Genomic DNA, 14,897 nt, shown 5'->3' with positions numbered 1-14,897 from the left:
AAGAAAAAATTAATCTATAAAAAAAACTACTTGTAAAAAAAATTCCTTAGATTGAAACCTTTCCGTATTTTTCAAGCTGTTATATTTTGCCTAACACTTAGAGATTCTTTTCTACGTTGTCATCAGCTGCCCATTTTGATGCGATTCATACTGCATATTTGAATATGCAATGTGGGAACCGCTGCTGAACCTGCCAGAGCAGTTTAAAAAGACCAGAAAAAAAAATACAGTAAGCGGTAGCAATTCTGAAAGTTTATTGTGAACAGCAAAAGCAAAGACATCTTCCTGCAAAGCCCTCACACTACAGAGTGAACAACCCTATTAGACATTTCTATTTGAAACCACTGCTCCCTGATCCATTCAGGCCTGTGTTCTTCCACACTTGGTGATTTGCTCCTGTGCTGGGTGCATATTTTTACCTCTGCCTTGAATATCTTCCCTTTTCCTTTCGGCCTTACCAAATCCTACATATCACTTAGGATTGAACTCAATTATTACTCTACTTTACAGAGAGTGTGCTACTTTTCCTCTGAACCTCCTGGCATTTATAAGCTAAGGGATATCAAATTACAATATGTGATGTGATGTGATGTGACAGATGATACACAATTTGCATCTGGTTACAATGAAAGCGAATGCTTACTGGGTGCCTACTCTACATGTTGTGCTCAACGCCTTACCTCCTTTGCTTCTCACAGCCTCCTGACTCACAAATCCCACAGATAACGAGACTGAGGCTTTGAGGGACTGATTCAAGATCACAGAGCTCATAAATTGTGCCATTGGGCCTGACACTTGTAGTTCAATGGCTCAAATTCTCATCCACCCTACTATCTACTGACTGCCTCATCTTGTGTGTGTGCGTGTGTGCATGTGTGTGTGCGTGCAGTATTGTTTGGCCTGGCTTGACTCCCTCCAGCGAAACTGCATGGACCTCAAGACCAGGAATCCTGTCTTACCCTTTTTCTCTGTCCCCCCTACCTCCCCCCACACAAGACAAGCTGGCAAAACATAAAGCCCAAACTCTTTAGCGTTACTGAAGGTCTCCTATGAACAGATCAGCCTTTCCAGCCTCACCCTCCAAAAGATCTTTGACTAAGAAAACAATTCAAGAAAAATGTCCTGAGTGCCTAGTTCGTGCCAGGCTCTGTTAGGAACTCTCACCTATTTACAGGAGTTTATCCTTACAGCAATACCTTGGACAATGGATTATCATCATCATTCCCTAGACAAAGGAAACTAAACTTTGGAAAAGTTCAATGACATGTCCAAAATAACTCCCCCATAGTTCTTCACTCTCAATACCCTGGTCTTGACTCAATGCCCCTGGTGATCCCAGCATCCTCACCTCTAACCCTGCGTCCAATCACAGGTCTCCAAACACACCCCTTCCACCCCCCCCCCCATGCCTCTGCTTGGCCTGAAATGACCCACACAGATGGCCGACCCATGCAAGCCCTACTTGTTTCTTTGTGTTTGTGCTCAAATTTCACCTCCAGCCTGAAACAGCAAGACTCGAGCTCTGGTCAGGTTGAACCATCCTCTCTTTTATGCTCTTGAAGCCGTGTTTTGCACAGAACTAACACAATGTATTGCATCTGACTTGTATTACGCTTTTCCTTCTACTAGATTGGGGACTATGCTTTCCTGTGTATGGTAAACACAACTCAACACACCTAATACGGTGCCCTTAATGTAAACTCATTAAATGTTATGGATCCAACATAGTCTCATCAGGTTTTGTTTTTTTTTTTATCATTTTGGAGGAAAGACAGGAGAACATCTACAACCCTCATGTTGGCTAGAAATGTTGGGGGAAAGCAGTTTTTCTCTTTAAAGATATGGAGGGGCACCTGGGTGGCTCAGTTCCTTAAGCCTCTGACTTTAGCTCGGGTCATGATCTCGCAGTTCATGAGTTTGAGCCCCGCGTTGGGCTCTGTGCTGACAGCTCAGAGACTGGAGCCTGCTTCAGATTCTGTGTCTCCCTCTCCCTGCCCTTCCCTTGCGCTCTCTCTGTCTCTCTGTCTCAAAAATAAACATTACAAAAAATTTTTACAAGTAAAAATAAAAATATGGAAATAGCTCTATAGCTCAAAGCAGGTGGGAAGACTCAAATCTCAGCATCTCTGTTCTATTAAAGAATATGGTGGGGCTGCTAAACCCTACACAAAAATTATTTTTACATTTTAGTCCAATCGACAGACCCAAATACTCAAGAATAGAATGGAAGGCACTCTGACATACAGGCCAGACATAAAAATATTGAAGGAAAGAGAGAGACTGGCAGAAAAACACGTACCTGAGGTGGGTTAAGATGAGGGGCCAGGGATATACTCCGGGCTTCAGAGCCTCTGGATGGGGGAACACTCAATGCATCAGTGTTCATACGAGAAATGAGCATAAGTGGAGATTTATTCTCAGCTACTTTCAATTTTTCTTTCTGTTTCTTTCCTTTTGAGTCAATGACAAAAAAAAAATCACTATTATTAGGAAACATTATCTAATATAGGGACTTAAAATTCTCTGTTCTAAGAGAATATTCGTTCTTGAGTTACTGTGAGTCTGTTATGGCCACTGATCCGTGTAGGGAACAGAGACCCCACAAGGCATGTGGTGTGTGTGATGTGACGCTTTCCACACACACATTCTATCATTTCACTGGTAGGTAAACAACTAGGGATTATACACTGGAGTGAGAAAAAGTCTTGGTATTGCATAATATCCCAACTAATCCTTTGGTTGGAAAAAGAATATATTTAAATTAACATGATTACTACCCTACGGATTACATAACATTAGCCATTATTGTCCAGTACTGACATTTCTATGATTTGTTTCTTCTCAATCTCAAGTAGTTTCAAGAACATTTTAGTAGGTTAAATGAAATGATCATTAAATTATCTATGTTTCCATTTTACTTTACAAATAATGTCATACACAATTAAAAAGCAATATCCTACTATTAGAGAAGGTTCCCTATGATTAGAGATATTTAAAGTGACTTTTAGGGGCGCCTGGGTGACTCAGTCGGTTAAACCTCTGACTTTGGCTCAGGTCAGATCTCACGTTCGTGGGTTCGAGCCCCACGTCGGGCTCTGTGCTGACAGCTAGCTCAGAGCCTAGAGCCTGCTTCCGGTTCTGTGTCTCCTTCTCTCTCTGCCCCTCCCCCTCTCATGCTCTGTCTCTCTCTGTATCAAAAATAAAATAAAAACATTTAAAAAAATATAAAAATAAAAAAATAAAGTGACTTTTAGCCTCTTTCTTGATACTCCTATGTTACTGTTCCAAAAGTGCATACATATAATTTTTATAACTCAAAAAATAATAATGTCCTTTTTGAAGGGATTAAACATCAGTTGTGAATGAGGGCGGAAAACCCACCTCCCTTCTCACCCAATCATATCCCCGGGGTGGCCAGCCTGGGTGGAGGCACACGGCTGGGCAACAGGGGTCTTTTTTTCCCCTTTTCATTAGGGCCACATGCTACAAATAAGTACCTGGGAGGGAAACTTCCCAGTGTTTTCTAATCAGCTCTTCCAATAGTTGGACCACATCTGTCCAGACGTGATCAAACACTTCTGCAGCCACGGCACCTCTGATACAGTCAGGAGGAGAAACAGGAGGAAGTCCGTGTTTGTGCCACATCCTGTGACGATGACCTGCTTTTCGTTCAGGACATTCATCACCCCTAAGAACAAAACCCACAGTATTTACTAAAAGTATCAGTGGTTACAGTTAAAACAGTACTGTCCATCCATCCATCCATCCATCCATCCATCCACCCATCCATCCATCCACCCACCCACCTATCTGTATATGCATATGTATATTACACATACATGAATGAACACCAATCCGTCTTAAACACCACATTGTTACTTTTTAATGCTACCAATTTTCAATCACAAGGAAAATTTTTATTATTCAATATTTGTGGCTTTTATCCAAGAAGCAATTTAAGTCTCTCTATTTAGCACAGAGATAGGGCCTTCCCCTTTGCCCTCTGGACAGCCTGGTCTCAGGTGGCCCCTGCCACTTTCACCAGCATGCTGAACACACGCCCCGTGGACTCTCTGTGCCATGTGGTCAAAACAGAAAGGGAAGCACTGATGTAGCACAGACACATCCTGTTAGGAATCTAAAAACTTTGGGGAGTATATTACTCTCAAAAAAACAGGAAATCTTTTGGACAAGTAAAAATGACACAAAACACCAAATGGGCAGATAATAAAAATAAGGGCCAAATAAAGTTATTATACTGAGTCAATGTCAAATAAATTCCAGTTACTCTTCTTTTCTGTCAAAAGCAAAATATTCTTCCATCTTTCCATCCACACCATACACCTCTTCTTCCAGGGGTGCCCATGCCAGCAGGTCAGCAGGCCGTGTGCAGGCAGGGCCGGGCGGGGCAGGGGCGGGGCACACCCCCGGGAGAATCTGAGAGCCAGAGACACACAGCCTGTGGGGAAAGAGCAGACCCTCCGTGAGAGTGGGCGCAACGTCAAGAATACGAGGCTTGCGTGCTTTCAACGAGTCTTTAAATGATCCAGAAAGTACAGATTCCTAAACAATCAAATCTCATTGATTATTACATTTGATAAAAGTCATTAAAAGCAACATTTTAACACAGGCATCATTCAACATTTTAAGGGCCTCTTAAAAGCTTAACTCTATGAGTTTGCATCCCTTTGTCTGGAAAACAAAGGATGTCACGGCACAGTCCCAACTATGTGTGACTGGCACAGGGAGATTTATCTAAGTCTGTTCAAGAGCTAGAGAAATGGGGTAGAGCTTTATTTCTTCTGCTGTTGTGTTGGAGCTCGGGATCCACCACAAGGGGTCAGTTTTGGGTTTGTATCTAGCCCACCTTTCAGAGTCTTTGAAATAAAAGTTTAAAAGTTAACTCCCTGGATATCCGTATGACACTCATCGCCATCATCATCCTTACTGTCATCACCATCATCACCATCAATTTAGAATGAGAAGCATCGCGTGAAAAAGTGCTCTGCCCCGCCCTTCACTGAAATCTAAGCTTCCAAATCAGTGGAGCCAAGGCTCATGGCTAAGATAGACATGAAAAAAGTATAACTAAAATGAAACTGAAAATGAAAAAAAAAGGGGGGCACCCGGGTGGCTCAATAGGTTAAGCGTCTGACTCTTGGTTTCAGCTCAGGTCACGATCTCAGGCTTTGAGAGTTTGAGCCCCGTGTGGGGCTTCGTGCTGGCAGTTAGCACACAGCCTGTGGGGGATTGTCTCCCTCCCACCCTCTCTCTCTGCCCCTCCCCAACTCGCTGTCTCTCAAAATAAATAAATAGCTTAAAAAAATAAAAATAAATAAAAATGAAAAAAGTATCACTAATATGATATTAAAAATACTTTGGAAAGTAATTGGTAGGAACCTACTCTCTGCTGCTGTGGCTGCGTCTGCAGGCATCCAGGAAGGGTGTGTGGACCGCGGAACCCGGCTGGTTGCCCTGGAAATGTTGGAACCCTTCATCGGTCGGCATTATGAGCTGTCTTCCTAATACTCTGTGAGGGGGGAAGAAAAGAAAAGAAAAGAAAGAAAAAGAAACAGAAAAAAGAAAGGAAATGACTAATATTTTTGATTGGAAAAAGGAAAACGTGCTTTGCAATGTTGGAAGTCAGATGAAGAGGTATTTTGAAGGCGCATGTATGAAGTGACTGACCCCTGAGAAGGACAGACAAAGCACGGGCTCTGAGGCAGCAGGACACTGTTCCCGCCACGGTAGAAGGTCTGAGGCAAAGTTCTTGAGCTCTCGAAGCCACTGATTTCACTGGTTTGTTTTCTGCAGATAAGATATAATAATAGTTGCCCGTAGGGCTGATGGGTGGCGTAGAGGTGACAGATTCAGACGTCTCGGGTAATGCTGGGCTGTCATAGGACCTCTCTATGCATGTTAACTAATGTCTCCATAATGAATAAAACTATATAAATATATGCACCGGGCTTCCATTCCTTGCAGTGTTTCCTTTTTCCACCCTCCTCTCCTTCATTTTCATCTTAACGATTCAAGACAGGAGTGGCAGGGGCAGGTCTGAGCTCCCGGCTCTTCAGTAAGTGCCCCGGGCCTAGAAAAGCAAGCACCCGCAATGGATACTGGGTGGGCGTACTATACTCTTGAAGACACAGGGCTGATGAAGGACTGCGTAGAGAAGATTTAAAAATTACTGAGTCAAGATTTCTTTTAAGTTACGTAGTTGGCGGTAACCAGAAAATCCCTCTACATTTGTAGGGGTGTTCTAGTCTATTCTCCCCAGAGGTAATACAAAGGAACTTCAGATAACTGAGACGGATTTTTCTCCCAAGCACATCTGGCTGAATAACTGAAGGAAGAAAAGCTTTCCTTCACACCCAATCTGTATTCTCCAGCTTTGCTATTACAAACTAAGCTCTCCTCGGGCCGCCCGGGGGGTTCAGTCAGTTGAGCATCCGACTTCAGCTCAGGTCATGAGCTCATCGTCCATGGGTTCGAACTCTGTGTTGGGCTCTGTGCTGACAGCTCGGAGCCTGGAACCTGCTTCAGACTCTGTATCTCCCTCTCTCTCTGTTCCTCCCCCACCTATGCTCTGTCTCTCAAAAATTAATAAACATTAAAAAATGTTTAAAAAGCTATCCTTTCTCATAAGGAATCTTAATGAATTAGTAAGATTCAGCTATTCACTCACTTGGCAAATAATTACTCTGTTCCTCCCCCACCCCAATGCCAAATACTGTTCTCAGCTCTGAAGACTGACATGTTGCTAACAAACTAGCGAATGTGAAAAGTAAAGGGTCATTTATACCATGCCTGTATCTGCCACGTATGCAAAGCTTTTCTGAAAATGGCTAGATTTGCTTCTCACAAATTGGAATGCACTTGGGCACTGGGATGTCCCAATATTTCCTCAGACACCATTTCAAAGGATGTGCTTTCTCAATGAAGACATGTGTTCTGGATACATATTTTGACTGGGCGACTGCTTTCAGTCAAAAGATACGACCTGTATTGAACAGGTTAGGAACTGGTGGTTCCAAACCCCATTCAGAGAATTATGGTGAACAACTTGCCTACCTCAGATGGAGCGATCTTCTTGCCCACTCGCCGCATTCGGCCTCTAGATTCTGAGTCTGAGGGCTTCCCTTCCCTTCGAATAACATTTCTTCCACCTCCCAGAATAACTGCTGTACTTTCTGCGCATTGGCTTGGTCAAACTCCTAGAATAGAAATACACAGTCACAAGACTAAAAGTTGCAGAACTCTGATGGGCGCCTGGGTGGCTCAGTCCGGTAAGGGTCTGACTTCAGTTCAGGTCATGATCTCACAGTTTGTGAGTTCGAGCCCCCGCATCAGGCTCTGTGCTGACAGCCTGGAGCCTGCTTCAGATTCTGTGTCTCCCTCTCTCTCTGCCCCTCCCCTGCTTGCACTCTCTCTCTCTCTCTCTCTCTCTCTCTCTCTCTTAAATATACATTACAAAAATTAAAAAATTAAAGTCACTGAACTATGGCCTTTGCAATCAGTAACACTTACAAACTTGAAGTGCTCATTATATAGAAGGAATACAGCACGATCACAAGAATGTGGATTTGCAGTCAGACATACCAGTGGCCCAATTTTTACTCTTATGATAAATTACATCCCACTGTGAGACGCCGCTTCTTTAACTGTTAAATAGAGATCATCTCCACCACATGAGCTATGAGACTTGAAATTATACATAGATATATATAGGCAAAGGTGCACATATTAACAGACACTGACACACTCACTCATACCCATACATCTGCGTGAGCAACGCTATATATACACAGAGCATGTCCCTCATATAGCTAGCCGTGACACACCTACGCACATCTGTAAAATACCATCTAGTTTGTTCTTCTAATGATGATTCTACTGAAAAGGAAACCTGGTTTTATAGAAAGGGCCATGTACCTTCTAGGGCTGTCTGAACCTGAGGTCTAATCCACAACCAAGAACAGCAGGTGCACTTTCACTTTGACATGCCTGATCCAAGATGGTCAGATGTGGTTGATGTTTACAGAATGCTATTCGATGTTTTGTGTTGTGCTTCTTCCCTTAAACTGATAACAAACTACATTCCCCTACAACTTCCCTACTACAGCAGAGGAGTTGAATTCCCTCTTTTAAAATGCAAATACGGTAAAAACTAATAATATTTGCCTCCCAGGAGGGGATTTGGGGACTTAGGCATGGAGAAGGGTTTACTTTCAATTTTCTCTCTTTTGGCTTTTGTTATTTATTGCGTACCAAAAAAGTAAGTTAAATTTAAAAAAATTTTTTTTAATGTTTGTTTATTTCTGAGAGAGTAAGAGACAGAGTGTGAGCCGGGAGGGGCAGAGAGAGAGGGAGACACAGAATCCAAAGCAGGCTGCAGGATCTGAGCTATCAGCACAGAACCTGATGCGGGGCTCAAACCCATGAACTGTGAGATCATGACCTGAGGCGAAGTCAGAGGCTTAACCCACTGAGGCACCCGGGCGCCCCAGTAAGCTAAAATTTTTCAATGAAAAGCCACTGCAGGGCCTGACGTAATTTCAATTCTTGAAATGGAAGTCACAAGAATCTGTCTGGATAATTACATGAAAACGTGTACTGAGAGAATCCTGGAATTTGGATGCTATGAAGCAAGGGTCCTCAGCCTTCTCCCACCTGCAGAGGCACGAGAGAGGGGTGTGGGGGTGGAGGCTGTGCATTGCAGGTGCAGGAGTCCTGCCTTGTCTGAAAAGTCCTGAGTGATTGGGAGCTGACTCTTTCCAGCGGAAAGACACAACCCAGGACACAAACCAAAATCCCGCAGAGCCTGCACTCACGGCTCTGTGGTGGAGGCTCGTCTACGGCCACTGAGTGCCATCCCCTCTGCTCAGGGGCGCTGGAGGGGAGAAAGAGGGGGGACTGTTGTGGGTAGAGCGCCCAAGCAAAGTCAGAGCTGGAGACTAGTGGTCATACAGCTAAGAATCCCCCTCCCAAAGAGAACAAAAATAGGGTTAAAGTGACCAGCTTCTGTTGGGTTAGAGGTGAAAGTAAAAGATGTGGTTTAGAATACGGGTGGGAAATTCCCTAATCACCGGTGATTCTGTATAGTTTTTACTTTTCCACATGTTTTCTAGTATTTAAGTTCCTGATTGTCAAAGTCTGTCCTTAATTTCCTATCATAGATAGGAAAAGAGATCGTTTATAACATAAATGCTTTCAAAACGGGTAAAAAGGTTATTGAAAAGTAAGAAAATGGGACACCTGGGTGGCTCAGTCAGTTGAGCAAGCATCTGACTTTGGCTCAGGTCATGAGCTTGCAGTTTGTGGGTTCAAGCCCCGCATCGGGTTCTGTGCTGGGATTCAACCCCGCATCAGGCTGTGTGCTGACAGCTTGGAGCCTGAAGCCTGCTTTGGATTCTGTGTCTCCCCCTCTCTCTGCCCCTCCTTCTCTCTCTCTCTCAAAATAAATAAACTTAAAAAAAAAAGAACTCTTGGGGTACCTGGGTGGCTCAGTCAGTTAAGCATCCAAATTCGGCTCAGATCACGATCGTACAGTTTATGAGTTCAAGCCTGGTACCCGGCTCTGTGCTGACAGCTCAGAACCTAGAGAATGCTTTGGATTCTGTGTCTCCCTCTCTCTCTGCCCCTACCCTGCTCCTGCTCCGTCTCTCCCTCTCTCTCTTGCTCTCTCTGTCTCTCAAGAAAAAAATAAACATTAAAAAAATTTTAAGGTAATGAAAGCAATTCTTCATTATAAATTATAATCACAGAATTATACAAGAAATTCGGAGACATACATCATCTCTCCAAGAGTAAATGGAGCCCCTCTCCGTGGATAAGCCACTGGCGGAACTGTGGGTCTCCGACTCAGACCACGAGTTGTGGGCACCTGCCGGCGTGGCGCTGCCGCTCGATGGGGAGGACGACAAGGATTCGCTGCAGAGACAAAGGCAAGCAACATGGGCAGAGGTTATATCGGAAGTGGTTTTACTTCTGAGCTGCTTTCAAAACTGATTTTAAAACATTTATGCAGTGTAGCATTTTGCTACAGTAAAAATAAAACCTTTTTTTTTTTACACTTTTAGAAATGCACGGCCAATCACTGATTTTGCTTCCTATATTCATTATGAGCATGTTTTGATTCTGCAACCAGAAGCATTTAACAAGTTAATGCTTACCCGGTGTATTTATCAATGGCCTTCTGCACATTTCTTGTAAAATGTGTAGGTAAGGGATCTTCGCTTTTGACAACAAAACTGTGCTTTCCAGATCCTTCTGACAGTCCTCTTCTGAAAAAATAAAATAAAACATGAAAATCATCTCTAATGTGATAATAGAATTTTACTCATTAAGACTCTGAAATGGTCCTTTTGCAGAAAGTTGCTTCTCCCCTCTGGCTGTGGCCTCCTAGCACACACAGGTGCATGCGCACACACGCTCACACACACCATATTTCCTCAAGAAACTGACGTCTAGGATCTTACTATTTTTGTTTTTCTTAGAAATAGTTGCCATAACTTATATGCCCCCTTATGTACAATGGAAAAAAAACCCCACAACATTTTGGGACTTAGCCAGACCAGTAAAAGTTGCCCCAAACTCTGGGCAGACACAGCCTCACTCCAAGGCAAGTGAACCGTGAGCTAGATTTCACGTCCAGCCTGCCCCTTAATCAGGTGTCCTTGTGATTACAAAAGCTAACCAGCCTTCCAGGAAGAACTCAATAATTCTGTATTAACTCTGAAATATGTTAAATTCTGTTGAATCACTAAACACATGAATGAATAGAAGAAATGACTGAAACACACAAACAATAGCTCATTTTAGTTTGGTACCATTGTCTGGTTTGTTGCCTAATGTGGAGAGAGTTTTAAATTTTAAAGTTAATGGAAAACTACAACAAAGGAAGAAATCTCTAAACTTTAAATAAGGTACTAAACCTGACTGGTGTAGGAAATTAGTGTTAATCATTAAAATGCCCTTTCAATGAACCACTTAAAACATTTACCTCCTTCTTAGTCAAAGTAGCTTCCTAACATTTAACAGTAAATGACTTCTATTATATTATAGAAATAATAGTTTCCTAAACAAATAACTCCTATTTTATATAAACTGAAGATCGGACAGTGATTTTGGGGAAAAAAGTCAACTTTTGATCTTTTTAAGAGGGATACCACAGTAATACTCATTAAAAAAAAAAGTTTGCTGTGTTGTCAATTAAAATGGTGCCCAATTTACAGTCCTTATATTACTGAATGTAAACGGAATTTTAAAAAATATTAATACAGATTGAGGCACCTGGTGGCTCAGTCAGTTAAATGTCTGACTTTGGCTCAGGTCATTATCTCTTGGTTCGGAGTTTGGATTTTGAGCCTTGCATCGTGCTCTGTGCTATTGGCTCAGAGCCTGGAGCCTGCTTCGGATTCTGTGTGTGTCTCTCTCTCTCTGCCCCTCCCCTGCTCATGCTCTGTCTGTCTCCCTCATAAACATTAAAATAACATAAAAATATTAATACAGAGAATAAATTCTGCCCTTAATTATGTACCTATAGTATACTACAACAAAGGAATTTGAAAACAACTAGTACAAACAGAAATTAGCAAGGACTTCTGCCTTCCACACATACGTCCCCCATATATACGAGACAAAAACAGACTCATATAATTTTTCCCCTCCTTTTTGCTTATGTGTCTTAAGTACAATCAGGCGATTCTGAGAAAAAGGTGCTGAGAGAAAAGAATACAGGACAAGCGTTCACGCTATTAAACAGCTTTACCTTTGGCCTTATTCAGTTGCTTTTCAAAACCATCAATTTTTTATAATTTTCATGTGACTCAGTAACTCTTTAGATAAACATAAAAATACGTACGATGGACAAGAGACAACTAAACATAACGTCAGAGAGAACTGCTTTGAGCATTAAGGAAGAAATGCTGGTCTACGAGTCAATCTGCTTCTTACTGAGAAATAACTTGAAACCTCAGGGTGGGGAATTAAACGGAACATGCTGCTTCATAACATCTGTGTAAGAACAACACGGACGCATTAGAATTCCCTCTGCCCCTGACCGGCTGTGTGTTCCGGGCCAGTTGCTTCTCGTCTCCCAGATCCATCTGTAAAATAGCGCAAACATCGTCAACGTGTTCATGGAGTCGGTGAGATCTAAACCAGACCAAGCGTGTGCAGTGTCGGCATCACGGGTGCCGGCTCTACGAGGTGGCCCTCGCCGCTGTCACCACACATTACTCCGAAAACACTGAGCTGTTTCAGCATCTAGTATTATATAGGTCTCTTCCCATCCCTTAGCTTTTTATTTAGATCATTTTGAAACTTTATTTTTTTCCGTATCAGTAGCACCTAAAAGGCCTGGGGCGCCTGGGTGGTTCAGTGGGTTGAACATCCGACTTCAGCTCAGGTTATGATCTCAAGCTTGTGAGTTCGAGCCCCAGGTTGGGCTCTGTGCTGACAGCTCAGAGCCTGGAGTCTGCTTCAAATTCTGTGTCTTCCTCTCCCTCTGTTCTCCCCTGCTCACGCTCTGTCTCGCTCTCTCTCAAAAATAAACAAACATTTTTTTTAAATTTTAAAAAGAACACCTATCACATTGAGATGCTCTACGTTTGCTGAAAGAATCAACACGTGAAGATTAAATTAGCAAGTCAAACACTGAACATGGTTTTACTCCGTAAGTTCATGCTTACTACAAAAGACTACACTGTGACCAGACACGAACATACTCTTCATTTTCAAGACATTTCTGGAGTAATTTTTTATCCTTTTGAAGGAAGAAAATACACAGCTCTTGGCATAACTGATAGTTACAAAAGTGACTTTTACAATGAATGGTTGCGTAAAATGGCTTCTTGCTGGAAGACTGAATTCACTGATCAGATGCATGCCTATTGTTTGTTGGAAAAATTAACTTCTTCCTCCAGAAAACGAACCTTTTTTCAGGGGCTGGGAGTCTTTCCAATCTAAGAAAATGATTTTCAAAATGAAAGTGTAAGGATGCAGGTCTGATTCAGGTTTCTCCTCTGACCTTGAAGACGAGCTAACACCATTAACATTTCTGGGGGCGGGCCTACAGATGGAGGTTAAGACCAGTCACGCCCTATGTGAGGGTTCTGGGTCCACTCTGTAATTGGTTAAAGTGACTGTCAATGATGTGATGCTATAATGATTGGACCCCTGTACCTGTGTCATAGTTTCCTGTAACTCCCCCTTCCCAAACCCATAAAAGGCCCTGCTCCGCCATGCTCGGGGCTCCCTCCATGTGGATCCAGTAAGTCTGTGAGCCCGAGCTTAGGCTGGCCGGGCCTAAATTCGTAATAAAGCCCTTTGCTTCTGCATGCGTGCTTCGGCCTCCCTGGCGGTCTCTGGTTTTTGGGGGCGATATTAAAATCTGGGTACAACAAAAGCACTAATTCCTCTCTTCACAAAGCACCATATATTTTTTCCAGACAGCATTCCTATAGACTTCGAAGTGTAGCTGATGACAGATGTTCAAGACAGAGGGGTGGGGTGGCTGTGGCGGGTCGGGGGTGGTGGGGTCGGGGAGCTACTGTAAAATGGGTGCCCTCGACCATCATCTGCCTCTACACTATTTGTCCAAACTTTTTCTCCTCTGAGCTTCGTGTCTCATCTCCTTCAGAAGTCTCTGTATTTCTGTGGAACGTCTTGAACTTCAGAGTTCAGCGTAATAACGTGTCCGTTTGACCACAGAGTTCAGAAATTCTGAAGGCGAATTTGAAGCTATTAATGCAATGAATACCCAAAGTCACCAAGTCACCAAAGAAAGTCACCAAGTCACCAATAAGACATGGATGGGGTGTCCCCCTGGACCCAGGCCATGTGACCCGCATGTCTCTCCAGGGACCCCAAACTATTGACACTGTTAAGTAACAACAAAATCTATACCATTTGCCGTTTGATTTTTCTTTTTATGTCTTGTCTTGAGTCTGATTTCTCTCCTCTAACCAATCGCTATACATAACACTGAACATCTTTAATTCCTTGTGAACTATCAATTCCTGTGTAAACTATGCAGTCTACAAAAAGGTACAGGGCACCTGGGGGGCTCCGGTTAAGCATCTGACTTTGGCTCAGGTGAGCAAAAGCCCTGCTTCAGGTAAGTCCTGCTTCTCTCTCTCTCTCTGCCCCTTACTCACTTGTGCCCTTCCTCTCTCACTCTCTCTTAAAATAATAATAAAAAAATGTGTACAGGATTTACAGGATGTGTTTTATAAATACCTTAAAACTTGAAAATGGTGGAATGTCTAGCAAGCTTTTATTACATAATATATAGACATATAACAGTTTTACCCAAGTTTCTGTCTATACTGCTTAGATTTTAAAGATGTCAAAAACTGGTAATGGGGAATTTGGAAAGAGGGCCTGGGTTTCAGGACCGACAAAGTGCACCCACTGAACTACACGGCCCTAATTGCCGGTGCATCAAATTTAAGGCTGAGTCCTAATCTCCACAAGTCACTCTTCAGTGGACAAGGTAATGACTCTATTACCCATTTTTACTTTTTAAAACTTGCCTCTTGATGGCCCACAAATCTCTGCCTCTTTGCTTGTAGAAATTCAATATTAAGCAGTGATCAAAGCTCTCAAAATTTTGTGTTTCGGCGTAAAAGGACTGTGTGAAATGAGTGTTGTATTCTTAATGGGTTGAAACGCAAGACGGTTTTGCGGACGGGCCGCCTCTCGCGAAGGTGCTCTGGTCCTGACACGCGCGAGGCCGCCCCGACTTCAGACAAGCAAGCGCGGCCTAGAAGCAGCCACGGCTCGCGGGGCTGATGGAGAAACGGTCATCTCAGACGCGACGCATACTTCTCCGTGCAAGTGAGCGACCTCGCCCCCGGGAAGGCTGGATGATGTCAGCAGAGAGATTTCAC

General features: G+C 43.1%; 1 protein-coding gene across 2 annotated transcripts in view; it reads right to left on the bottom strand.

Moving 5' to 3' along the window:
* The window catches only part of FAM149A (family with sequence similarity 149 member A), a 52,313-nt gene that overhangs the window by 11,324 nt on the left and 26,092 nt on the right, over nucleotides 1–14,897 (bottom strand). The window contains exons 2-8 of one of the 2 annotated variants that reach the window (XM_029934783.1): nucleotides 10,176–10,286; nucleotides 9,795–9,933; nucleotides 7,075–7,217; nucleotides 5,405–5,530; nucleotides 4,289–4,459; nucleotides 3,498–3,688; nucleotides 2,300–2,451 (exon numbers count right to left, since the gene is read on the bottom strand). In XM_029934783.1, the coding sequence (XP_029790643.1) occupies nucleotides 2,300–2,451; nucleotides 3,498–3,688; nucleotides 4,289–4,459; nucleotides 5,405–5,530; nucleotides 7,075–7,160 (726 nt within the window). In that variant the 5' untranslated portion in view covers nucleotides 7,161–7,217; nucleotides 9,795–9,933; nucleotides 10,176–10,286. Of the gene's footprint in view, nucleotides 1–2,299; nucleotides 2,452–3,497; nucleotides 3,689–4,288; nucleotides 4,460–5,404; nucleotides 5,531–7,074; nucleotides 7,218–9,794; nucleotides 9,934–10,175; nucleotides 10,287–14,897 lie in introns of those variants that run through there. The other variant, XM_029934773.1, reaches the window with a different exon arrangement.

Source organism: Suricata suricatta, chromosome 1 (genome assembly GCF_006229205.1).
Source record: "Suricata suricatta isolate VVHF042 chromosome 1, meerkat_22Aug2017_6uvM2_HiC, whole genome shotgun sequence".
NCBI lineage: Eukaryota > Metazoa > Chordata > Mammalia > Carnivora > Herpestidae > Suricata > Suricata suricatta.
The sequence above is the reverse complement of the archived record's forward strand: the minus strand, read 5'-3'. Positions and strand labels throughout refer to the sequence as shown.